This window comes from Balaenoptera borealis (genome assembly GCF_965194805.1).
Source record: "Balaenoptera borealis genome assembly, chromosome: 8".
Classification (NCBI taxonomy): domain Eukaryota; kingdom Metazoa; phylum Chordata; class Mammalia; order Artiodactyla; family Balaenopteridae; genus Balaenoptera; species Balaenoptera borealis.
Window position 1 is genome coordinate 73,264,988 of NC_138865.1, and position 27,728 is coordinate 73,292,715.

General features: G+C 38.1%; 1 protein-coding gene across 1 annotated transcript in view; it reads left to right on the plus strand.

The window, feature by feature from the left end:
- CFAP95 (cilia and flagella associated protein 95) overlaps positions 1-27,728 on the plus strand; it is a 93,344-nt gene that overhangs the window by 53,527 nt on the left and 12,089 nt on the right. The window contains exon 5 of the mRNA XM_082403709.1: positions 21,248-21,305. Coding sequence (XP_082259835.1) covers positions 21,248-21,305 — 58 coding nt within the window. The remainder of the gene's footprint in view (positions 1-21,247; positions 21,306-27,728) is intronic.

Here is a 27,728-nt window from a genome sequence, read left to right on the forward strand (position 1 = left end):
CCGTTCTTCCTTAAATTGGCAGCAAACATCTCAGTGGAACATATTGAAAATCAGAACAACTAGAATGTTTGACACCACTGGACTTATCACTCCTCACCTAAACTAGAGAAAAGGGCTTGGTGGATAATTCCTTCCACATGTGTCACAGATGGAGATAAATTTTAAACAATTCCAATATATGGAACAGTCAGGTTGAGACCAAAAGTGATATTGATGACTTACACTTTAAAAATGAGGTCAGTATGCTTTGAGGCTAGATTGAGCTCATCCAGAACTAGAGTTATTGCTTCTCTTGACAGTCGATCGCATCAGTGAGTTACCAAGAAATTGGCGTTGGCCAGTGATGGAAGGGGTGAAAGTCAAGGAGGCTCAAAGACCTCTCAGACATTAACAGTGCTCTTATGGTCTCAAATGGGTACAGTTGCATGCTTAGGGGTCTCTAACATACATTACTTTTACTACATGGATAGAGACATTAAAGTTGTAGAAAAGTAGTGAGGCACATTGCCTTTAAGGCACATTGTAAAAGTGGATGGGAACACAAAGATGTAAGTTAATTTAAGAGTCTTTCTTTGCCCTCCTACCTTGTTCTCAAGAATCCTCAAGGAACGTTCACTTAATTTGGAAGTACTCTTTATGAGGCATGGAAAACTCACTCACTAATTATCAGAAGGCTTCTCGATGTCTGATTATCTAATACAAAATCATATGATTCGTCTGTAGAACCAGACAGTTGTAGCTGATTTATTCTAAGAAGTAAGATTTTCCACATATAATATCTCGACTGTGTCTGTGACCATTTAACAAACAAAAAACCAGAAAGCAAAACGATAGAACAAAACAACAACAACAAAAACTATATAAAGCAAATCCAATTTTGAAAGAGATATAGTATAAATATAATTTTAAGATCTTATTTCTCAGAAGCCCTTATTTAAATATACATATATAACTGTATGTGGTCCTGGGATAATGGTTCACAGGAGAAGTTTTTTTTTTTTTTTTTACAGGAAAAAGCCAATTCTGGCATAGAATATTTGCTGGGTGAGAAGCAGGTCCATGGGCTCCTGGGTCAGTTTGAGGTCAGCCCAGAAGTACTGACCACCTACTAGAGGATAGAGACGAAGCAAGGTAGACCTCTTACAAGGCCAGCTCTAACTAATGTGTCCTGTCATTTTTGCCAAATTTCATTGCCTTCTGGTGGTAGTGATTAGTGTTTATTGTTGAAATTTTATGATAAATGTGTCTTGTTTCCAGAATCATCCAAACATTTATGTGATCCACATGACGGGAGAAGAAAGAAATTAGTAGTGTTTTAGATCACTGGGTAGCTTTTTGGTCATAATGTGGTTTTTAAGAAAGGGTGTAGGAAAATAGGAGACCTGGATTCTACTTTGGGACCTGTACTAAACCTGCTATGTGACTTTGTGCTGGCTAATAACCCTCTCTGGGCTCCAGTTGTTTCCATCTGGAAAATGAGAGGATTGAACCAATTAATCTGTAAAGTCCTTTCCTGCTCTAAAATTTTATGGTTCTACAGAAAGGCATCTGTAGTCACATAAATGGACAAGTTAAATGAGGCCAAAAAGTAGTTCAGACGGTTAAGTTTTCATTGTTGGCAGAGAGCACTTATCCATATGTGTGTGGAATGATTGCCTCACAGCAGCAGTAGCAAGCTGAGGCCACAGTTTAAACTCTCTCAATTTACTCCTCTCACTGGGGCATTTAACATTTGTAAAACCTTTGGCCCTCTTCAGAGGAAAGGGACTGAATATGAATAGCAGGAGGTTTTTTTTGTTTTTTGTTTTTTCTCAAAGTGCAAGGCATTTACTTTCTTTTCTACTCAAGCGCTTGTGTTGTGGCTTGTCTCTTGGTAAAATACCACCCAGTTGTTGGACATTTGTCCATAAGAAAAAGAGTTTAAAAATTGCCCTGTGGTGATGGTGATGAGGATAACAACAAAGAAAATGTGGAGAGGAGAATGGTGTGGTGAAAAGGCTTTGGAATGAGAATGAGACAGACCTGAATTCAATTCTTTTTTTAAAAAATTTATTTATTTTTGGCTACATTGGGTCTTTGTTGCTGAGCACGGGCTTTCTCTAGTTGGTGGCGAGTGGGGACTACTCTTCGCTGTGGTGCGTGGGCTTCTCATTGCGGTGGCTTCCCTTGTTGCAGAGCATGGGCTCTAGGTGTGCGGGCTCAGTAGTTGTGGCGTGTGAGCGCTAGAGTGCAGGCTCAGTAGTTATGGCACACGGGCTTAGTTGCTCCGTGGCATGTGGGATCTTCCTGGACCAGGGATCGAACCCGTGTCCCCTGCATTAGCAGGGGGATTCTTAACCACTGCACCACCAGGGAAGTCCCTTGAATTCAATTCTTGATACCCTTTCTTTTTAAAAAAAAATTTGTTTTATTGAAGTATAGTTGATTTACAATGTTGTGTTAATTTCTGTTGTACAGCAAAGTGATTCAGATATATATATACACATATGTATATTCTTTTGCATATTCTTTTCCATTATGGTTTATCACAGGATATTGAATATAGTTCCCTGTGCTATACAGTAGGACCTTGTTTTTTAATCCATTCTATATATAATAGTTTGCATCTGCTAATCCCAAACTCCCAATCCATCCGTCCTCCTTGGCAAACCACAAATCTGTTCTCTATGTCTGTGAGTCTGTTTCTATTTTGTAGATTAAGTTCATTTGTGTCATATTTTAGATTTCCCATATAAGTGATATCATATAGTATTTGTCTTTCTCTTTCTGATTTACTTCACTTAGTATGATAATCTCTGTGTCCATCCATGTTGCTGCAAATGGTGTTATTTCATTCATTTTTATGGCTAATATTCCACTGTATATAGGTACCACATCTTTTTTATCCATTCATCTGTTGATGGATATTTAGGTTGTCTCCATGTCTTGGCTATTATGAATAGTGCTGCTATGAACATATGGGTGCATGTATCTTTTTGTTGATTCCCCTTCTTATTTGTTGTAGGACCTTTTATTTCTGTGTGTCCAGCTTTCTTCTTTTGGATAACATTCTGTCTCCCATTCAGTGCAATCCAGTTAGTCTGTATGATAAATGGGCTGATTCTGTTCTCCACTCCCACCTCCCCACAAACCCAAGTGTTGGGCATATGACCCAGGCCAGGCCAATCAGAAAGCACTCTAGGATAGTAATCGGAGTTTTGAGCAAGGTGCCCTCTAGTGCTCCAGGTGACAAGTTACAGAGGGCGTCTTGCTGCTAGTGGAGCATCTATCTGTAAATGAAGCTAAGCAGAGGTGTGGAAAAAGAGTTCTGATTATATTCTTTTTATGTGCGCTGGTATTTTCCCTTTTTTTTCTCTTCATCAAGCTTGAATAACTTATAACTTGAGTAATACTAATAATAGCAAATACTTATATGGTGTTTATTATGTGCCAGGCACCATTATAAGGGTTTTACATGTGCTGACTTATTTACTCCCTATAAAAACTCTGTGAGTTGGTTCCATCATCATCTACATTCTATGGAGGGGGGAAAAAAGGTACAGAGAAGTCAAGTAACATGTTCAAACTCTCACAGCTGGTAAGTAATAATGAGCCAGGATTTTAACTGAGACAGTCATACATCAAAGTTCATGGTCTTAGCTACTCTACTAAACTGCTTCTCTGAATGATAGATCAACTAAGACTCTATCACTTTCCTCTGTAAACCCAGAGATGATAATTGCTACATTTAGCCTTGAGCACCAAGCTCTTGAAGGAAGTACTGGTGAAAGCGTGGTCACTTGTCTCCCGAGGTGGCCGCCAACAGTTCCTTCCCTCTCTGTACATGCATGCTACAGCTCCCATGAAGAGGCAGGGTTATTCTGAGCTGGCCTTAATACTGGCTTTGATCAATAAAATGTAGCAGAACTGACGTCCTCAGACTTCTGAGTGCAGACCTTAAAGGGACTGGTAGTTGTTGCTTTCTGATTCTTGGACTCTAGTTAACATGCTATAAGTAACCCAAGCCACATGGTGGAGAACTAAGACACTGTATTTGACAGCTCCAACTGAGCTCCCAGACAACAGACAAAACCAGCTGCCAGCCATGGGAGTGAGCTATCTTGGATATTCCAGTCTAGTCAAATGCCTGGATGACTGTAGCTCTAACTGACATCACATGGAGCAGAAAAACCACCCAGCTGAGCCCATGATCTTACATAATAATCAGAGATAATAACATCATTGTTATTTTAAGCCAGGAACATTTAAGCCACAGCAACAGGTAATTAAAACAAACTTCATGTCTCTAACTACCATGATTACATGGCTACTTCTACCGTTATTTGGCCTATTGGTATAGTTTTGTCATTGCTAATCCATCAGGCATGCAAGCAGTTCAAACTTTTGAAACTGATGAGCTAATAAAACAAATGAGTGGTAAAGATTTTCAAAATGTCAACGTCGTGTAATTTATATTTAATCCCATTTCCTTTTATCCCATGCCCATTAATGATGAGCCTCTATTACTAGTATTACTCTTTATAATATTGGAAGTTTATGTGGTTGTCATAAATTTATCATTATTTATAATTACTTAAAATAAGTCTTCAGTGGGTCCCAGTGGATAGAACTATGTTATGCATCTTTGAGCCACAGAGGTGGTTTCACAGGAATAAGAACTTTCCAGAATTACAGAAATCTTTGCTGCTATCCATATTTAATTTGGTCCCATATTTGCTACTTACATAGTTAAATTATTACCCTAACATGTAAGAATAATCTATTGTTTTCAAATGGCTTCCAAAAGTTATTAGGCCTGAAGAAATTATATTTGTGCCACATATCTGAGTTTATTCTTTCAACATAAACATTTAATGAGTGCCTGTTATGTATTAGGAATATAGAGACAAAAGACACCCCCATTCCTGAAGTAGCTCATTATCTCATATATGAAATAGAAAAATACCCAGTCAATACTCGTGTATTAGTAAGGAATATACTTGGCTGAAAGTAACAGAAAACCTAACTAGTAGCAATTTGAATAATTAAGGAATTTGGTCATCTAGCATGAAATATAAGGGAGTTCAAGACTGATGTGGCACCCAAACAATGTCATCAAGGATACAGGGTCTTTTTGTCTTTCTTCTCTACCAGCTTTGCTAGGTAGCTTTCATCCCCATACTCTCAAGATGGTTACTATGTCTCCCAACAGCAATCTGTTCTAGAAAGGAAGCCGTGGGAAAACAAAGAGATAAAGGAAACCCTCTTCAGGATCTTCATTTTACATCTATTGGATAGATTGTGACATGGCCACCCTTGGCTGGCCACCCTTGGCTACAAGAGTCTTCTAATTAGAGAAAGACAAGGGAGAAAGGAGGTCGGAATAGGAGTTGAATAAGCCAACCTATACCCTACAACATGCTAGGGTAAACATAGTGATACCTGAGTTGAATCATGGAATAGGAGTTGGAATTAGCCAGACCAACAGGAGAGAAGGGCACCCCAGGCAGAGGATATAGGCCATACAAAGGCAGGGAGGAGTGGGACCAATGATGGGCATACCTGGTTCACAGAGTACATGTTTGCACTGATGACAGCTAAAGTTGGAGAGAGATGCTGGGGACAAAGCAAGCAGGGCCTGAAAGCTATGTTAAGGAATTTGGACTTTATCTTGCAGGCAGGAGTGAAAGGTTTTCAAGCGTGGTGTAGGAATGATCAGATTTGTGTTCATAAAGCAGACAACAGATTGGTAGGCACCTGAGACTATAGTCAGAAGACTGTTGAACTAATCAAGGCAAGACATAATAAGGCCCTGAGCTTTAGTGATGGTGGTGTGGAGGGAAAAAAGGGTTCAGATTTTAGACGTATTAAAAGAGAGGAATAGACATTTACTGGATGATTGGTTAGTTATGAGGGTAAAGAAGACTCAAGGTAGAATACCAGGCTTCTGGCTTAGGCAACTGGGGGTTAATGGGGCCATTCATTGAGGCAGTGAAGATGGGAGGAAGATCAAATGTCAGATAGCAAGTGGATATTTGAGACTGGAGCATAAGAGAGGTCACTGACCCAGACCCAGTTGCTAATATAAATATCTTAACTAGTTCCTCTGCCTCCAGTCTTGTCCCTTTCAAACCGTTCTCCATCCAGCAGCTTGAATAATCCAATTAAAATGCAAAGTAAATCATGTTCTTCTACTGTTTACTTAATATCATTGCAGTATTGTTTTTTTCTTCTAGTGTTAATGAGCACATACTATGTGTCTGGCACTGAGCCAAGGGCTTTCAGTACCTTATTTCATTTAATTCTCATTCTTTGAAATGGAGGCTGCAACTATCTCCATTACAAAGAGGTTCAGAGAGGTAAAGTAACTTTCCAAAAGTTCCTTACCTAGTAAGCACCAGAGCTGGGTTTTAAATTCATGTCTGGTCTGTCTGACTGCAGAGGCTGTGTTGTTCTTAACCACTATAGTACGCTGTCTTTCATGCTTAAGCGAATAGAGTGCTCCGTATCCTTCAAAGTACTTTCACATGCATTATCCACTATCCCTTTCCTCCTAACATTCATTACAAGGTCATTTGGGTAAGTATTTTATTAATTGTATAGATGAGTAAATCAAAGCACAGAGGTAATAAAGGACTCCAACTCCTCATTAATTAATCCATCCCTTCTATAAATATATATGGATTGGATACTCATAAGGGAAATTAAGATGCAGAGAGTTTAAATTACTTGCTCAAGGCCCCATGACCACTTGGTTGTAAAGCAGAGACTAGAATCTCTGGGTTCAGAGTTCTGTGTTCTTGATGGGAGGGGAATACTGCTTCTAAACTGCTAGGGAACTAAGTCAGGGCTTGGCTTGGATCAGGAGTAAAAGCAGATTCAAATTATCCTCCACTTCATCTTTCCTCGCCACCTCTTTCCCACTGGCTTCTTCAAGGTTGGTTTCTGAAGAATAGTCCTGGCATTCAGCAGTTGTGGAAGAACTGTCAGATTTGGTCTTCGTGGCTTCCTCAGTAAATAGAAGGAGGAAATGACAGGGATATCCATTTTAGCTCAATATGAGATTTTTTTTTTTTTTTTAAATGATGGTTGCTTGTCGAGAATGAGACAGAATTTCCCAGAGTGGCTGTACGATCCCCTTTCCCTCATACCACACAGAGTCAAGTAGAATTCGTGGCCCTCTGTGGCTGTACTCATTCTAAATAATGGATGCTGCTTCTACTGCTGCCAGCGATCGGATTAATTCCAAATTAATTCTCTGCTTCCTTGAGTTACTAACTTAGATTCAGATTCTTAGGTGGGACCATCTGATTTGTTGAATACATGTCACATGCCATTATTCTGGCTGCTGGGAAGCTGGGTAAGAAAATATCTGCCCCGTCTCTTGACAAAACAGAAAAGAAGCAGTTAACCTTTAAAGTTCTTCCAGATTTAAGAAACCGTGATTCCAGGGTACATCATCTTTTCCTAGATTTTGGTACATCATCTTGTCATAGAATCACACATGTTACCACTGGTGTTACTGCAGGTGTAGGTATTTTAAATAATACTATGGCTTTAATGATAACTTCAATATCAGACTCCTTTTCCTTTCTCATCTTACAAAACACCTTTAGTTGTTCTCTACCTTACAACTGTTAAAGGTTGAAGAGGGCATATGTGGCAAACTATGGGTGGTGCTGGGTGAAAGCCAGCTGGCGAACTTCCAAGCGTCCTTTCATGGTGGCATTATCTTGGTGAATTTACCAGCATCTGGTCTTTAGTTTTACATTTCCAGAAAGACAATTTTATCTGTGCTTCAGAATTTATCTGACTCATGGAAACTGACTTGTGCTCATTAAACTCACAAGAAAAGCCAGAATTCTAATTAGTTAATTTATAATGAGAAATAAAATCTTCAAGCACACCAGTCATGTCAGCCTAATAAAAGCATTCTCTCTCAGTAAAAAAAAAAAACTGTATAGAAAGCCAAACTGTAATCAAATTGTTGCCAGTCTGCTTGGAATCAGAGTGAAGGGAGTTAGTTATTTGATTACAGTGATCAATGGCCTCAGACTTTGACTGCCTGATTGTAATAAGACTCTTTTGGTAGTAAGTGAGAGAAGGCACAATTAAAATTATCTTGGACCAAAAAGGGAGTTAATTAAAAACAGTATTGGCGTACCTCATGGAACTCTGGGAAGGTCCATTGAAGAGCTGGGCTTCAGAGACTGCTGGAATCAGGACTAGAAAACCTACAGGATTCTCTTCCTGTTGGCTTCATTTGCTCCCTCTGAGGGTAGGGACAATACATCGCATGGTTCTCATCACAGGAGAGTGACTGACCCTTTCCCATTGGTGTCTATTAAGAAATCCCGTGGGAGAGCTCTGACTGACATGGGCTGGAGGCTGACATTTGGACCTATCAGCTATGGATAGTGATGGAGTGGTAGAGGAGGGCCACATGGCATAGGCTTGCTCTTGTGGCTCCAGATGTGAATTAAAGTCATTGTTGGCTGCCATAAGTTGGATCTGAGCCCTGACATTGATATACTCCAGCTCGCTTCCTATAACCAGAGAGGTCTCTTTATGAGCCAGAACACCTCTTCCCCAGGATATGCCTAGAACCAATGCCTCTCTTATCTTTCTCCCCTTTTGCTCTCCTGAGTTTCTCTGAAGGCCATTTCTCTTCTAATGAACTTGATCTTTCCTTCCTTATATTATTTATTTGGCTACAACTTTAAGCTGATATCTAAGAGGAAGATCCATGTTGGTTTTTCATATTTTTATTCTCAAAAGACAATCAAATTTGATTAAATATATCACTTAAAGATTGTTACCCCCTTCTTCAAATTTATAAAAAAAGAAGGGGGAATCACAAAGAGTTTATAAGTAACTGTAACTGACTGAAATTCATCATTCAGTGCTGTAAAAGTTTCCATTTGGTCAAGCTACATTACCTTTTTAAAAAGATAATTGAATATTTTAATCTTCTGCCTCTATTTACTTTGAATTCTCATTGCGGTAAATCTATATCTCTTTATATTTTAATTTTATTTTTATTGCTTTATTCATTTAGTAAATATTTTTCAGTGCCTACCTTGTATCAGACTCTGTGCTGGGAGGTGAAAATACAGAGAGGGAGAAGAGCCTGAACATGGGGGATGGGTTTCTGCCTGTGAGAAACGCCCGATGAGTGAGTTGAGAGATGCCCGGTGCTGGCTTGCAAGGTCAGCCTGCCTAAAGCAAACTCTGATATTTGACTGATAATTATATCATTTGAGTCATAACTTTAGATGAGAATAGAGCAGGGAAACAAGTTCATTGTCATCTATTCACACTTAAACGTCTTAAGATGGAATATTTCCACATAAAATACTTTCAAACACCCATCTGCTCATTATCCAGTTATAATATAAGTTAATATTTTTACCATATTTACTTCATAATTTTTTGGAGAAATGATTTATCTAGCCATCCAATATATCCACCCTATTGATGGACATTAGTTTCCAAAATTTCACTAGTGCAAATAAGGCTTCATTGAGTATCTGTATACTTGTCTCCTTGAGTATATATGCAAGGGTTTCTTTATACTCAGAAATAGAATTGCTGGGTGTTAAGATATGTGCACCTTCAATTTTGCAAAATATTGCCACCAGTAGTGTATGAATATGTTTATTCTTTCATATCCTTATCAACATTGTAGAAAATTTTTCCTTTTTACCAGTCTAATGGATATGAAATGGTACATCATTGTTGTTTTACTTTGCATTTCACTAATTACTGAATTTAAGACTGAATTTTAAGCCTGAATTTATTTTCAAATAATAATTAGCCGTTCTGATTTCTTCTACTGTGAATTGGCTAGTTATTTAAAAAATCCATTTTTATGGGATTTTGTCTTTTATTGATTTATAAGAATTTTTTATTCTCGGTACTAATCTTGTTTTGGTAAATTTTGTAATATCTTCTTCTAGTCTATACCTTCTCTTGTAACTCTGTTTATACTGTCTTTTGAGCAATAGAACTTTTAAATTATAATTTAATCAAGACCTATATATAAAATGTCAGACAGTAAACCTTTTAGAAATTATATATGTATATACATATACATACACATATGTAACATACGTTGAGTCATCCATCATAAATAAAGGAGTTATTTTATGTCCTTTAAAATTTTTAATAAATTTTCTCCATAAATGTCAATCTTACACTGGTTGTATTCCTATAGGAAGCTTAGAGATTTTATTGCAATTATAAGTGGGATTTTACCACTTTAATTACACTTTCTAATTTCTTGTTGCTGGTGTATTGCTATGACATTTTTGTATATTGATCTTGTATCCAACAACCTTCCTGGAACTTGCCTACTTTTATGATTTGTAGATTCTCATGGGTATTCTAACATACAACCTTATCATCTGTTGGAAAATGAAAATATTGTTCTTCCATTCCAGTTTTCTTCTTTTTCTTATTTAATGGTATTTGCTAGAATCTCTAGTATATCATTGAATAGAAATGCTGATGGACTTCTGTAACTATTTGGGAAAATGTTTCTGGGGAGGATTTTCATCAGCTTAGTTTTGATTTTCATTTACTGTTTTCTTCTCATAGTAATGTTGCCCTTTGCTGTTTAAGTATGTTGAATTTTCTTGGACTAGCAGCAATCAGGTAATTGTACAGAGGGGGAATGAGAAGGTTGGACAGTTTCCTCAATATCTTGGTTCAAGAGTGCCCTCTTCTGTTGAATCAGTGAATTGAACTTTATTTCATTAATGACATCTTTTTTGGAAGAGTGTGGTTCTAGGACCCTTAATTTCTGGGCTTGATTTCTTATTTTTCTTTACCTTGTTAGTTCCCCAGAGCAGTGCCTTCCCAAGACAGCTGTTATGGTCTTGCATACTTTCCAAGTCTTTTTCTTGGAAAGTCAATGTTCAAATCCTCTAGTCTCAGACTTGTTCTCAGTATTTTTCCATTAGGGAAGGATACCCTCTTTTTTTTTTTTTTTCCATTTTATTTTATTTATTTATTTATTTGTTTGTTTTTTAACATCTTTATTGGAGTATAATTACTTTACAATGGTGTGTTAATTTCTGCTTTATAACAAAGTGAATCAGCTATACGTATACATATATCCCCATATATCCTCCCTCCTGTGTCTCCCACCCACCCTCCCTATCCCACCCCTCTAGGTGGTCACAAAGCACCGAGCTAATCTACCTATGCTATGCGGCTGCTTCCCACTAGCTATCTATTTTACATTTGGTAGTATATATAAGTCCATGCCACTCTCTCACTTCGTCCCAGCTTACCCATCCCCTTCCCTGTGTCCTCAAGTCCATTCTCAATGTCTGCGTCTTTTTATTTTTAAACTTTGGGTTTATTTATTTATTTATTTATTTATTTATTTATGGCTGTGTTGGGTCTTAGTTTCTGTGCGAGGGCTTTCTCTGGTTGCGGCAAGTGGGGGCCACTCTTCATCGCGGTGCGCGGGCCTCTCATTATCGCAGCCTCTCTTGTTGCAGAGCACAGGCTCAAGACGCGCAGGCTCAGTAATTGTGGCTCACAGGCCTAGTTGCTCCGCGGCATGTGGGATCCTCCCAGACCAGGGCTCGAACCCATGTCCCCTGCATTGGCAGGCAGATTCTCAACCACTGCGCCACCAGGGAAGCCCCAACGTCTGCATCTTTATTCCTGTCCTGCCCCTAGGTTCTTCAGAACTATGTGTTTTGTGTTTTTTTTTTTAGATTCCATATATATATGTTAGCATACGGTATTTGTTTTTCTCTTTCTGACTTACTTCACACTGTATGACAGGCTCTAGGTCCATCCACCTCACTACAAATAACTCAATTTCGTTTCTTTTTATAGCTGAGTAATATTCCATAGTATATATATGCCACATCTTCTTTATCCATTCATCTGTCGATGGACACTTAGGTTGCTTTCATGTCCTGGCTATTGTAAATAGAGCTGCAATGAACATTATGGTACATGACTCTTTCTTTTTGTTTGTTTGTTTTTGTTTTTTGTCTTTTATTCAAACAGAAAGTCACAAAAATTATAATCATACTCATCAGTTCACTCAGTCCCATGTAATTAATGTTTTATTCATCTTGATCTTTTGTTAGCACTTTTATGAATTTATCAGTTTTCCATTAGAGTTCTGAAAATGCTTATTCATTCAGTTCAGCAGTGTAGTCAGTTACCAGAAACGTGTGCTGGTCAGGGTCTTTTCCATGAATTCCTTGAAGATGAAACCCTTTTATAGGAACATTTTTGCCAAAGCATCAGAGTACACCCAGAACTGTCTATAAATGACAAAAGACTTAAAAATTACCACAGTTAAAGATTTGATGAAAGTTCATAATAATGCAATTGACAAGGAAATTTAGTTATTTCTGAGATATACATTTTAAAATAATAACTAGAATTATGACTTATAACATTATACCAGAACATATAAGATTTTTAGGAATTTCATGTAATGTCTGAAACATTTATATTAACATATTTCCATACAAATAACCCAAAGAAAGTTTAGTATTAGTTGTTTTTTTGTTTTTGTTTCAATTTTTTAATTTTTTAATTTAATTTTATTTATTCTTTTATACAGCAGGTTCTTATTAGTCATCAATTTTATACACATCAGTGTATACATGTCAATCCCAATCGCCTAATTCATCACACCATCATCCCCACCCCCCTGCAGCTTTCCCGCCTTGGTGTCCATACTTTTGTTCTCTACGTCTGTGTCTCAACTTCTGCCCTGCAAACTGGCTCATCTGTACCATTTTTCTAGGTTCCACATACATGCATTAATATACGATATTTGTTTTTCTCTTTCTGACTTACTTCACTCTGTATGACAGTCTCTAGATACATCCACGTCTCAACAAATTACCCAATTTCGTTCCTTTTAATGGCTGAGTAATATTCCATTGTATATATGTACCACATCTTCTTTATCCATTCGTCAGTCGATGGGCATTTAGGTTGCTTCCATGACCTGGCTATTGTAAATAGTGCTGCAGTGAACATTGTGGTACATGTCTCTTTTTGAATTATGCTTTTCTCAGGGTCTATGCCCAGTAGTGGGATTGCTGGGTTGTATGGTAGTTCCATTTTTAGTTTTTAAGGAACCTCCATACTGTTCTCCATAGTGGCTGTATCAATTTACATCCCCACCAACAGTGCAAGAGGGTTCCCTTTTCTCCACACCCTCTCCAGCATTTATTGTTTGTAGATTTTTTGATGATGGCCATTCTGACTGGTGTGAGGTGATACCTCATTGTAGTTTTGATTTGCATTTCTCTAATGATTAGTGATGTTGAGCATTCCTTCATGTGTTTGTTGGCAATCTGTGTATCTTCTTTGGAGAAATGTCTATTTAGGTCTTCAGCCCATTATTGGATTAGGTTGTTTGTTTTTTTGATATTGAGCTGCATGAGCTGCTTGTAAATCTTGGAGATTAATCCTTTGTCAGTTGCTTCGTTTGCAAATATTTTCTCCCATTCTGATGGTTGTCTTTTCGACTTGTTTATGGTTTCCTTTGCTGTGCAAAAGCTTTTAAGTTTCATTAGGTCCCATTTGTTTATTTTTGTTTTTATTTCTATTTCTCTAGGAGGTGGGTCAAAAGGATCTTGCTGTGATTTATGTCATAGAGTGTTCTGCCTATGTTTTCCTCTAAGAGTTTTGTAGTGTCTGGCCTTACATTTAGGTCTTTAATCCATTTTGAGTTTATTTTTGTGTATGGTGTTAGGGAGTGTTCTAATTTCATTCTTTTATATGTGGCTGTCCAGTTTTCTCAGCACCACTTATTGAAGAGGCTGTCTTTTCTCCATTGTATATTCTTGCCTCCTTTATCAAAGATAAGGTGACCATATGTGCATGGGTTTATCTCTGGGCTTTCTATCCTGTTCCATTGATCTATATTTCTGTTTTTGTGCCAGTACCATACTGTCTTGATTACTGTAGCTTTGTAGTATAGTCTGAAGTCCAGGAGACTGATTCCTCCAGCTCTGTTTTTCTTTCTCAAGATTGTTTTGGCTATTCAGGATCTTTTGTGTTTCCATACAAATTGAGAAATTTTTTGTTCTAGCTCTGTGAAAAATGCCACTGGTAGTTTGATAGGGATTGCATGGAACCTGTAGATTGCTTTGGGTAGTATAGTCATTTTCACAATGTTGATTCTTCCAGTCCAAGAACATGGTATATCTCTCCATATGTTTGTATTATCTTTAATTTCTTTCATCAGTGTCTTACAGTTTTCTGCATACAGGTCTTTTGTCTCCTTAGGTAGGTTTATTCCTAGGCATTTTATTCTTTTTGTTGCAATGGTAAATGAGAGTGTTTCCTTAATTTCTCTTTCACATGTTTCATCATTAGTGTATAGGAATGCAAGAGATTTCTGTGCATTAATTTTGTGTCCTGCTGCTTTACCAAATTCATTGATTAGCTCTAGTAGTTTTCTGATAGCATCTTTAGGATTCTCTATGTATAGTATCATGTCATCTGCAAACAGTGACAGCTTTAATTCTTCCGTTCCAATTTGGATTCCTTTTATTTCTTTTTCTTCTCTGATTGCTGCGGCTAAAACTTCCAAAACTATGTTGAATAATAGTGGTGAGAGTGGGCAACCTTGTCTTGTTCCTGATCTTAGTGGAAATGGTTTCAGTTTTTCACCATTGAGAACGATGTTGGCTGTGGGTTTGTCATATATGGCCTTTATTATGTTGAGGTAAGTTCCCTGTATGCCTACTTTCAGGAGAGTTTTTAACATAAATGGGTGTTGAATTTTGGCAAAAACTTTTGCTGCATCTATGGAGATGATCATATGGTTTTTCTCCTTCAATTTGTTAATATGGTGTATCACATTGATTGATTTGTGTATATTGAAGAATCCTTGCATTCCTGGGATAAACCCCACTTGATCATGGTGTATGATCCTTTTAATGTGCTGTTGGATTCTGTTTGCTAGTATTTTGTTGAGGATTTTTGCATCTATGTTCATCAGTGATATTGGTCTGTAGTTTTCTTTTTTTGTGACATCTTTGTCTGGTTTTGGTATCAGGGAAATGGTGGCCTCGTAGAATGAGTTTGGGAGTGTTCCTCCCTCTGCTATATTTTGGAAGAGTTTGAGAAGGATAGGTGTTAGCTCTTCTCTAAATGTTTGATAGAATTCGCCAGTGAATCCATCTGGTCCTGGGCTTTTGTTTTCAATCACAGTTTCAATTTCAGTTCTTCTGATTGGTCTGTTTATATTTTCTATTTCTTCCTGGTTCAGTCTCTGGAGGTTGTGCTTTTCTAAGCATTTGTCCATTTTTCCAGGTTGTGCATTTTATTGGCATAGAGTTGCTTGTAGTAATCTCTCATGATCCTTTGTATTTCTGCACTGTCAGTTGTTACTTCTCCTTTTTCATTTCTAATTCTATTGATTTGAGTCTTCTCTCTTTTTTTCTTGATGAGTCTGACTAGTGGTTTGTCAATTTTGTTTATCTTCTCAAAGTACTAGCTTTTAGTTTTATTGATCTTTGCTATTGTTTCCTTCATTTCTTTTTCATTTATTTCTGATCCGATCTTTATGATTTCTTTCCATCTGCTAACTTTGGGGGGCTTTTCTTCTTCTTTCTCTAATTGCTTTAGATGTAAGGTTAGGTTGTTTATTTGAGGTTTTTTTTGTTTCTTGAGGTAGGATTGTATTGCTATAAACTTCCCTCTTAGAACTGCTTTTGCTGCATCCCGTAGGTTTTGGGCTGTTGTGTTTTCATTGTCGTATGTTTCTAGGTATTTTTTGATTTCCCCTTTGATTTCTTCAGTGATCTCTTGGTTATTTATTAGTGTATTGTTTAGCCTCCATGTGTTTGTATTTTTTACAGTATTTTTTTCCTGTAATTGATATCTAGTCTCATAGCGTTGTGGTTGGAAAAGACACTTGATACGATTTCAATTTTCTTAAATTTACCAAGGCTTGATTTGTGACCCAAGATATGATGTATCCTGGAGAATGTACCATGAGCACTTGAGAAGAAAGTGTATTCTGTTGTTTTTGGATGGAATGTCCTATAAATATCAATTAAGTCCATCTTGTTTAATGTATCATTTAAAGCTTGTGTTTCCTTATATATTTTCATTTTGGATGATCTGTCCATTGGTGAAAGTGGGGTGTTAAAGTCCCCTACTATGATTGTGTTACTGTCGATTTCCCCTTTTATGGCTGTTAGCATTTGCCTTAAGTATTGAGGTGCTCCTATGTTGGGTACTTAAATATTTACAATTGTTATATCTTCTTCTTGGACTGACCCCTTGATCATTATGTAGTGTCCTTCTTTGTCTATTGTAATAGTCTTTATTTTAAAGTCTGTTTTGTCTCATATGAGAATTGCTACTCCACCTTTCTTTTGATTTCCATTTTCATGGAATATCTTTTTCCATCCCCTCACTTTCAGTCTGTATGTGTCCCTAGGTCTGAAGTGGGTCTTTTGTAGGCAACATATATACGGATCTTGTTTTTGTATCCATTAATCCAGTCTATGTCTTTTGATTGGAGCATTAAATCCATTTACATTTAAGGTAGTTATCGATATGTGTGTTCCTATTACCATTTTTTAAACTGTTTTGGGTTTGTTATTGTAGGTCTTTTCCTTCTCTTGTGTTTCCTGCCTAGACAAGTTCCTTTAGCATTTGTTGTAAAGCTGGTTTGGTGGTGCTGAATTCTCTTAGCTTTTGCTTGTCTCTAAAGGTTTTAATTTCTCCGTTGAATCTGAATGAGATCCTTGCTGGGTAGAGTGATCTTAGTTGTAGGTTTTTCTCTTTCATCACTTTAAATATGTCCTGCCACTGCCTTCTGGCTTGCAGAGTTTCTGCTGAATGATCAGCTGTTAACCTTCTGGGGATTCCATTGTATGTTATTTGTTGCTTTTCCCTTGCTGCTTTTAATATTTTTTGTTTGTATTTAATTTTTGATAGTTTGATTAATATGTGTCTTGGCATGTTTCTCCTTCAATTTATCCTGTATGGGACTCTCTGTGCTTCCTGGACTTGATTGACTATTTCCTGTCCCATATTAGGGAAGTTTTCAACTATATTCTCTTCAAATATTTTCTCAGACCCTTTCTTTTTCTCCTCTTCTTCTGGGACCCCTATAATTCGAATGTTGGTGTGTTTAATATTGTCCCAGAGGTCTCTGAGACTGTCCTCAATTCTTTTCATTCTTTTTTCTTTATTCTGCTCTGCAGTAGTTATTTCCACTATTTTATCTTCCAGGTCACTTACCCGTTCTTCTGCCTCAGTTATTCTGCTATTGATTCCTTCTAGAGAATTTTAAATTTCATTTATTGTGTTTTTCATCATTGTTTTTTTCCTCTTTAGTTCTTCTAGGTCGTTGTTAAACGTTTCTTGTATTTTCTCCATTCTATTTCCAAGATTTTGGATCATCTTTACTATCATTACTCTGAATTCTTTTTCAGGTGGACTGCCTATTTTCTCTTCAGTTGTTTGGTCTGGTGGGTTTTTACCTTGCTCCTTCATCTGCTGTATAGTTCTCTGTCTTCTCATTTTGCTTAACTTATTGTTTGGGGTCTCCTTTCTGCAGGCTGTAGGTTCATAGTTCCCATTGTTTTTGGTGTCTGCCCCCACTGGGTAAGGTTGCTTCAGTGGGTTTTGTAGGCTTCCTGGTGGAGGGGCCTGGTGCCTGTGTTCTGGTGGATGAGGCTGAATCTTGTCTTTCTGGTGGGCAGGACCACATCTGGTGGTGTGTTTTGGGGTGTGTGTGAACTTATGATTTTAGGCAGCTTCTCTGCTAATGGGTGGTGTTGTGTTCCTGTCTTGCTAGTTGTTTGTCATAGGGTGTCCAGCACTGTAGCTTGCTGGTCGTTGAGTGGAGCTGGGTCTCAGCATTGAGACAGAGATCTCTGAGAGAGCTTTCGCTGTTTGATATTATGTGGGGCCGGGAGGTCTCTGGTGTATCAATGTCCTGAACTCGGCTCTCCCACCTCAGAGGCTCAGGCCTGACACTCGGCTGGAGCACCAAGACTCCATCAGCCACATGGCTCAGAAGAAAAGGGAGGGAAAAAAAAGAAAAAATAAAATAAAATAAAGTTATTAAATTAAAAAATAGAAGAAATTATTAAAAATTTAAAAAAAGCAAGAAAGAGAGAGCAAACAAACCAAAAAACAGATCCACCAATGATAACAAGCGTTAAAACTATACTAAAAAACAAACAAACAAACAAAAAAAAACGGACAGACAGAACGCTAGGACAAATGGTAAAAACAAAGCTATACAGACAAAATCACACAAAGAAGCATATACATACACACTCACAAAAGGAGAAAAAGGAAAAATATATATGTATATAAAAAAAAAGGAAGAAAGCAACCAAATCAATAAACAAATCTACCAATGATAATAAGCTCTAAATACTAAACTAAGATAAACATAAAACCAGAAAAAAATTAGATGCAGAAAGCAAACCCCAAGTCTACAGTTGCTCCCAAAGTCCACCTCCTCAATTTGGGATGATTCGTTGTCTATTCAGGTATTCCACAGATGCAGGGTACATCAAGTTGATTGTGCAGATTTAATCCGCTGCTCCTGAGGCTGCTGGGAGAAATTTCCCTTTCTCTTCTTTGTTCGCAGAGCTCCCGGGGTTCAGCTTTGGATTTGGCCCAGCCTCTGCGTGTAGGTCGCCTGAGGGCGTCTGTTCCCCGCCCAGACAGGACGGAGTTAAAGGAGCAGCTGCTTCGGGGGCTCTGGCTCACTCAGGCCACGGGGAGGGAGGGGTACGGAATGTGGGGCGAGCCTGGGGCGAGCCTGCGGCGGCAGAGGCCAGCATGACATTGCAATAGCCTGAGGCATGCTGTGTGTTCTCCCAGGGTAGCTGTCTCTGGATCATGGGACACTGGCAGTGGTGGGCTGCGCAGGCTCCCAGGAGGGGAGGTGTGGATAGTGACCTGTGCTTGCGCACAGGCTTCTTGGTGGCGGCAGCAGCAGCCTTAGCGTCTCATGCCCATCTCTGGTGTCCGCGCTGATAGCTGCAGCTTGCGCTTGTCTCTGGAGCTCATTTAGGCAGTGCTCTGAATCCCCTCTCCTCGCGCACCCCAGAACAATGGTCTCTTGCCTCTTCGGCAGCTCCAGACTTTTTCCTGGACTCCCTCCCGGCTAGCTGTGGCGCACTAGCCCCCTTCAGGCTGTGTTCACGCAGCCAACCCCATTCCTCTCCCTGGGATCCGACCTCCGAGGCCCGAGCCTCGGCTCCCAGCCCCCACCCGCCCCGGTGGGTGAGCAGACAAGCCTCTCAGGCTGGTGAGTGCTAGTCAGCACCGATCCTCTGTGCGGGCATCTCTCCGCTTTGCCCTCTGCATCCCTATTGCTGCGCTCTCCTCCGTGGCTCTGCAGCTTCCCTCCCGCCACCCCCGTCTCTGCCAGTGAAGGGGCTTCCTAGTGTGTGGAAGCTTTTCCTCCTTCACAGCTCCCTCCCAGTGGTACAGGTCCCATCCCTATTCTTTTGTCTCTGTTTTTTCTTTTTTCTTTTGCCCTACCCAGGTACATGGCGAGTTTCTTGCCTTTTGGGAAGTCTGAGGTCTTCTGCCAGCATTCAGTAGGTGTTCTGTAGGAGCTGTTCCACATGTAGATGTATTTTTGATGTATTTGTGGGGAGAAAGGTGATCTCCGTGTTTTACTCCTCCACCATCTTGAAACTCTCCCCCTGTAATAACTGTTAATAAAGTATAATCTATAAAAATACTGAATCACTATGCTGTACCTGAAACTAATATATTATAAATCAACTATACTTGAAAAGCAAAAACCAAAAAAAAAAAACAAAACATAGAGTTGGGCTATATAATACAACTTGATGTTCAATTTAAGTTTGAGAAAATTCTTTCACTGATGGGTTTAGTCCCTTTACTTTCATTGTGATTGCCAAGATATTTAATTTTTTTATGATTTTAATTTGTTCTTCTGAGCAGAAAAGATTTTCCTCTTTTTTTCTCCTTTCCTGCTTTCTATTAGATTGTTTTTTAAAAATAATATCCTATTTGCTGGTTTGAAAGTTACGCTTCTAATTTTTGTTCTTTTAATTGCCAATACTCAGACTTTTAGAATCACCTAGAATGCTTGTTAAAACATTGATTGCTGGGCCCACCCCCAGAGTTTCTAATTCAGTAGATCTGGGGTAGCCTCCAAGTATTTGCGTTTCTTACAAGTCCCCAGATAATGCTAATGTTGCCCCTCTGGAAATCACACCTTGAAAGACCAGCAGCAATTGGTGGTTACCAGCAAGTAAATATTAGCACCTGTAGCCAGTAACCATTCCTAGTTGACTTCCTAATTATTTTTGAATTCTTTTACTTGTTGAATTCTCTGCTTTCCCACCAGGTCAGCCATGCGTTAAAATGTTTAAATTTCATTGTACCCTATATTTTTAGGAGTGCAATTCTCAGAGGAGTTTCTTTGACCATTTAATCCCATAATATTGCCAGGAACAGAAGCAGGACTGTAATTTCTCAAAGGAGAATAATTTTTTCCCCCATTCTGAATGCTGAACAGAGAGAAACTTTCTTGCAAGTTTCTGGTCTGATGGCTGGAGTTTCTTTGGTCTCTTTGATATGAGGTACAGCCTTTACAGACTCCTGGCTGTAAGTAGCAGTTTAGCTCTGTGCCTTCTGTGAACCCAAGGCCATGTCTCCTGACCTTGATAGGCAGTTCAAACTCCAGCTTTGAGTCTTGGGACATCAGCTTATGGCCTCCCATTCTAATGAATATCCTCTTCATTTCTAGCACTGCATGGTTTCCCTTGGCTTTGTTTGTAGACTTGGGGGAGGAGGATGTATTTCATTCACCCGTTCTGTGTGTTTCATGGGGTGGAGGTTGGGGAAGCTATGTAATCTCAGTCCACCTGGTTGTCTTCTATTATTTTTCAGTTGTCATCTAGCAGAGAACACGGGGCATAGGGTCAAAAAGGTTTGAGAAGCAGAAAGTGAGTGGAAAAGAGGACCCTTTGTCTGGAATGCACGTGAGCTTAGGGACTTGGAGTTGGTAGCGTATCATTAGTACTGAAGAATAGTAGGTGGTGCTGAATTGGAAGTAATTTAAGAAAGGCACCTTGCTGGTGTTAGTTAACACTATAAATGAGGCCTGGGAATTTTAAAATTTTTAAATTTTTACTAGGGCCAATCTTCCTTGAAATGTTTTTATTTCGTGTAAAACGTATGTTACTAAAATTTTTAAATATTTTTCTTTTGGAGTCTTTCTTAAATATTGACTTACCCTTCTTAGGTGTGCATTGACAACATATGCTGAAGAATATGCTCCACCGTATGAATATCAGCCACTTGTGAGTATAAGAGGGCTGAAAAGCCATATTCTAAATATTTATGTACTTAATATGATTCTTTACATCTAGTGTAAATAGTCATGCTTGAGAAGAAAGGACAAATTGCTGAGATTTATGATGTTTTATATTTATTTAGAGATATTAGCTATTTGTGGGAGTTAATGGAATATTTTATGGTTATGATTTATTTTGGGAATAAGTTTATAGATTTCAGGGAGAAAATATTGCAGTGTCCAAAATATATTATTTACTTTCTTCCTCATCTTATTTTGTTGTCCCCCTCCCTAAATTCAATTTATCTGGAATAAGAACCTACCTTTCTATTAATTTGTATTGTATTAGCATATGAAAATAAGTGGTTTAATTTAGCTCCAGGAAATATGTATGTTGGAAAAATATGTCCAGCTTACAACTTCAATATACTTGTACTTAAAAATTATACAACAATTATACAAAAGCAAAACAAGGCTGCTTCCTATTAGTCTTTTTTAGGAAATCTTAACTGGTGCAATAGGTAAGAGACTTAACTATTGAAAAAGAGGAGAAAAACAATCTTTATTTTCAGATAGTATGATTATCTTCTCAGGAGAACCAAGATGTTAAAATAAGTAACTAGAATGAATAAGACCATTTAGTAAGGTGATTGAATACAAAATAAATGTATCAAAGACAATATCTTTCCTTCATATTAGCAATAACTGCTTAGTAGGCTATAAAAGAAAGAACATACAAATTACTATAACAACACAAATTTTAAATACTTTTATGAAGAAAATTCTAGATCAAATAAAGATCAGTAAAGAATATGTGGGGCTTCCCTGGTGGCGCAGTGGTTGAGAATCTGCCTGCCAATGCAGGGGACACGGGTTCGAGCCCTGGTCTGGGAAGATCCCACATGCCGCGGAGCAACTGGGCCCATGAGCCACAACTACTGAGCCTGAGCATCTGGAGCCTCTGCTCTGCAACAAGAGAGGCCGCGATAGTGAGAGGCCCACGCACCGCGATGAAGAGTGGCCCCCACTCGCCGCAACTGGAGAAAGCCCTCGCACAGAAACGAAGACCCAACACAGCCAAAAATAAAAATAATAAATAAATAATAAATTTAAAAATTAAAAAAAAAAAAAGAATATGTGGTAGTTCGTCTCCAAAGATGGTGGACAGGCCACTTCCCCAGCAAGAGGTAAATGTTCCTCCACCTTTTGAATTTAGGCTGTCACGTGACAGATTTGATCAATAGAACGTGGCAAAAGTAATCCTATGCCAAATCTAGGCTATCTTTTAAATAAATTTATTTATTTATTTTTGGCTGTGCTGGGTCTTCGCCTCTGTGCGAGGGCTTTCTCCAGTTGCGGCAAGCGGGGGCCACTCTTCATCGCGGTGTGCGGGCCTCTCACTCTCGCGGCCTCTCTTGTTGCGGAGCACAGGCTCCAGACGCGCAGGCTCAGTAGTTGTGGCTCACGGGCCTAGTTGCTCCGCGGCATGTGGGATCCTCCCAGACCAGGGCTCGAACCCGTGTCCCCTGCATTGGCAGGCGGACTCTCAACCGCTGCGCCACCAGGGAAGCCCTAGGCTATCTTTAATAAGACTGCTTCCAACTCTTGGAGCCCTGAGCCACCATGTAAGAAATCTAGGCTACTCTGCTGGAGGGAGAGGCCATGAGAAGGAACACTGATGAGCTTGACTTATGAGCGACAAAGCCATCTTGGACATCCACCCTAGTAAGCTTGGACTGCAGCTCCAGCTGCCATCTGACTGCAAACCATGAGGGATTCCAAGAAGATAATCATAAATTGTTATTTGAAGGCATTAAGGTTCTTTTTTTTTTTTTTTTTTAATAAATATACACCAAAGGTAACTGAGACAGAAATCTCAAATACAAGGGAATAACTACCATTTGAGGGGACTGGAAAACTAAATTATAAGTTAAATTTATAAATTTAATATAATTACATTAAAAATTCCAATGGATTTTGTTTTCTGTCGGAACTCTAAGATTCTGAAAATTATTTGAAAGTATAAACAGATGAGAATAATCAAAAGTTTTTTGAAACAGTGGCATAACCAATTTAGGGAAGTAAACTATTCATGATACTACTTTCGTTGTATTTAATCTTATTTATTTTTTCTCATTAAAAAATAGCATTCAAACCATAAGAAAAGCAAATATGATGGCTTATGGATTAATATGCTTAATACATAAAGAACTCAGACCTATTGGCAGGAAAAATGTTAAAACCCTAGGGAAATGAGCAAAGGTCATATAAAGACAATTCACAAAGTAGGAAATTATTATTATTAACTAGCTAATAAATACAGGGAAAATCCCAACCCACAAATAATAGAATATGTGAATTAAAGCAATAAACTTTTTTGCTAATAAAATTGGCAATATTTTTTAAAATAATAATAGTTGAGTAAAGTTGGAGTGAGATGGGTACTTTTTTCTATTGCCAGGAATATTGTAAATTATTTTAATCTTTTTGGCGATATGAATTGAGATACTATTTGATCTAATAATTCTCCTAAGGATTTCCCCAAAGAAAAATAATTCATACCAGGGATAAAATTTATATCCAAAGATACTCATCACTGAATTATTTATTACAGCAAAACTTGGAAATTACCTAATGTTTTAGTATTAGGTGTAGTGCTCTAGGGATTCAGAATGAGCCTCCCCAAAATTTGTCACTCCTGCATGAGGATTTTTTTTGAGTTAAAGATATTGAGACCCTGTGTGTTCAAGATAACCTACTGTTCCTCCCTTAACTACCTAGAAGAATTTAAACTGAGAATTTTTCCCAGAAAAAAAAAAAGTTATTACAGAGATAAATTTTAGCTAAGTAACCCCATCCATATGGTAGGGCAAATGTCTAATTGCCAAACATCTGCTTTTCTTATTGTCTTGTGAACCCTCCTTTTCTTGGAAGCTCCAGGCCCCTATCCCATTCCTTAGCTCAGGATGACATATATACCTTATTTTACCTTTCTGTCTTTGAACCTCTCATGTACATAGGGACTCTGACCTTCTCATGTATGTGGGCTTCCTGTATGTATGAAAATAAATTAGACTTTCTCCTGTTAATCTGTCTCATGTCAGTTTAATTCTTAGACCAGTCAGAAGAACCTAGAAGTGTAAAGGAAAGTTTTTTTCCTCTCTGACAGTACTAATTAAATAGGTTATAATCACATGCTGAGATATTTTATAGCCTTTAGAAAGTCCATGGATAGTTCTTACTGTCTTGATAAATCTTCTTATTTAAGGTCAAGAAAAACATTAAGATACAAAATTGTATGTGTATTTTATCCAAACTATGTAAAAGTATAGAGGAAAAAAGCCTGAAGAAACTGTCAAAATGCTAGTAAAGTTGACTAGTGAATGGTGAAATTCTAAGTGATTTTCTTCATCTTTATACTTTTCAGCATTTTCCAATGTAGTAAGCATGGTGGTTTATAATCAGAAAAACCACAAGGAAACAAATATATTATGTAAAAATGCAATTCAGGCTCATTTCCTTATATACATGGAATTTGGCTCCATCTCCAAACAAAGGGAAGTTGTAAGACATGTAATTAAAAACTCACAAAATTCAAAGGACTAGTTTCCCCAAGAGCATAAATATAAAGAATGTGCGATGTATTCCCAGGGTGCATGAATCTTTAGCTATTGTGTTATATATTCGTGCTTTTAATTTTTTCAGCATTATTTCTAGTATTTCTCATGTTGCTTGTTTCCACATTAACAGCACAGCATGCAGCATGCGCTGGCAGTTGTTTGGCTTTATTTAGAGTTTTGTTCATTCACTTCTAAGTTCTTTATCAAAGGAATTGATTTTGAGGCACTGTTTTTAGCACCCCATTTAATGAATGCTTGCATTATATTGTTATAGAATACAAAAAATCTTTTAAATTGTAATGACAATGAATGGTTAAGTAACAGCAGAATAGTGACTGAACTCTGACTTAGAAGTTACTGTGCACATAAACAAATGTATGATTCATAAAATACTGACAAAATAAGGAGAATATTTTTTACTTGCTAGAGACTTCACCATGTGGCCTTAGCATAAACACAGCTCACCATTCACTCAGGCTACCACCTTTGCAATTATGCAATTCCTGAAAAAATCTTAAAATATTTTGATTTGTATTATTTTAAATTTTGTGCATGAATTGAGACTTTATAAATTTTTATATTATGGTCTCTTACATTTGCTTAATTCATAATTGCATAAAGTGGGATAGCATCATAAGAAGTCTTAAGAGAATGCAAATTATCTCCCCACAGCTCTAGACATGAATGAATAAATACAGAATATTAGGAAGCTATGAAATCATTTCCAAGGAGAGAAATGAAAGAGAATTGCAAGCTACTTCTTCAGAACTTCACCTCTTAAAGCTGGGTACAGTAAGTCACCTACATACAAACAAGTTCTGTTCCAAGAGCATGTTCATAGTCCAATTTGTTAAGTCCAACAAAGTTAGCCTAGGTACCCAACTAACATAATTAGCTATATAGTACTGTACTGTAATAGGTTTATAATACTTTTCACACAAATAATACATAAAAAACAAACAAATGCAAAAAATAAAGAAAACATTTAAAATCTTACAGTACAGTACCTTGAAAAGTACAGTAGTACAGTACAACAGCTGGCATACAGGGGCTGGTATCAAGTGAACAGGCAAGAAGAGTTACTGACTGGAGGAGGGAGAGGAGGTGGGAGATGGTAGAGCTGGAGGATAGTCAGCAATAGGTGACAGAAGGCAAGCTGCAGTTTCACTCATGCCTGACATTGAGGCACAGGTTCTGGTTCCTTGCTGGATTCAATTCTATCTACCCTCTTGAAAAAAACGATCCAGTGATGTCTGGGTAGTAGCTCTTTTTTTCTAATCATAGATGACACGGTAGCACTGGACTGCATTCTGAATGGCTGCTGCAACCTTCATGTACTGTTCTACGTTCAGGTCCTGTGCCTCAAAACCTAACAGTACCTCCTCAAATAAAGAAAATCCCCTTGCTACTTCCTGTGTCGTGAATCTCTTCAGTTCTTCAGTTACTTCTTCTTCCTCTTGTCTCTCTTCGTCCTTTCTCTGGGCCTCCAATTTCATCAGGTCTTCATTAGTAAGCTCCTCGTGTTGCACAGCAACAGTGCTGGACAGTAAAGCACACAAAGGCACAACCACTTGTAGAGGATGCACACACGTGACAATGTACACCAGGCACGTGAACTAATTTACATGAATGGACGTGCAAACACACATTCGTATCTTTGAAAGTTTGCAACTTGAAGGTTCGTATGTAGGGGACTCACTGTACTTACTATGACTCACCCAATTTCAATGAAAGATACCTTCTCTTAAAAGCTATCCTATCGTTCTCCCAAAGAACCAAAATAAACGAAAAGTTGCAGAGAAGTTACATCAGAAGATTGGTCTAAAGCTGGCTATTTGTAGGGTATGTGAGCCTTTGAGACAAAGGACAAGTGAGCTGAGGGTAATGGTGGAGAGTCAACTGAACACACTCAGGATTAGTAAGGAAAATAATTAGTTCAGGCACAGACTAGCAAACTCAGGAAGTTGAAGGGTCCAGGGAATTAAAAAAAGAACAAGCACGGCAGTAGTGAAGGAGTGAGAGAGCTAGAAGAATTAGAAGTAGTGAGCAAAGGGAATGTACGGGAATTTTTTGATACTTCAGATGTAGAACAATTCTGGGGAATGACAGATCCCAAGATGTGGTCATGGGAATGAGTTTCTATAATGGAATCCAAGCCATTGACTTGAGAAGGTGAAAAAATGGTAAGCCAGAGTGTCGGCTAGATTCTAAATATGGGTGTTGGAAGTCAACCTACAATATAGCAGGATAGAAAGGTAGGGCCAAAGATTGACTCAAGTGACCAGTCCCTCAGTGGGAGCACTTTGGAGGTACATGGCTCCTCCCAGCCCTGCAGCTGCCATTTGAGTACATCTGATTGATCATTTTGTGTGAAGTACCATTTTGTTTTCCTAAATATAGCTGCCTATTGAATTATCTTTCCAGGCGTATAAGTAGCTTTAAACCAAAAAGTGTTGCATATCCTAGTTGTTTCAGAGATAAAAAGCTGAGGAAGTTTTTAATAGAATTATGATTTAAAGCTGGCATGCATTCCAAATTGATTACAAGGAATCCAAGCAGTGTTTCACAGTAGGTAAAAAAAAGAGGCTGTATCTGTTTAAAATATTACCAACAGTGGTAGGATTGGCCTGTCCTATCACTGGGGTTCTATGCCCTAGTACAGATATAGCATTGTTAAAATATTGATATTTCTGTGCTATTTGGAAATTTGCTGTGGCCTTGAGTTTCTTCCATTGGAAGAAAAAAAAATTAATATATTTTACAACTGCATTGCTATAAAGACAAATATAATCCAGGTTGGATTATATTCA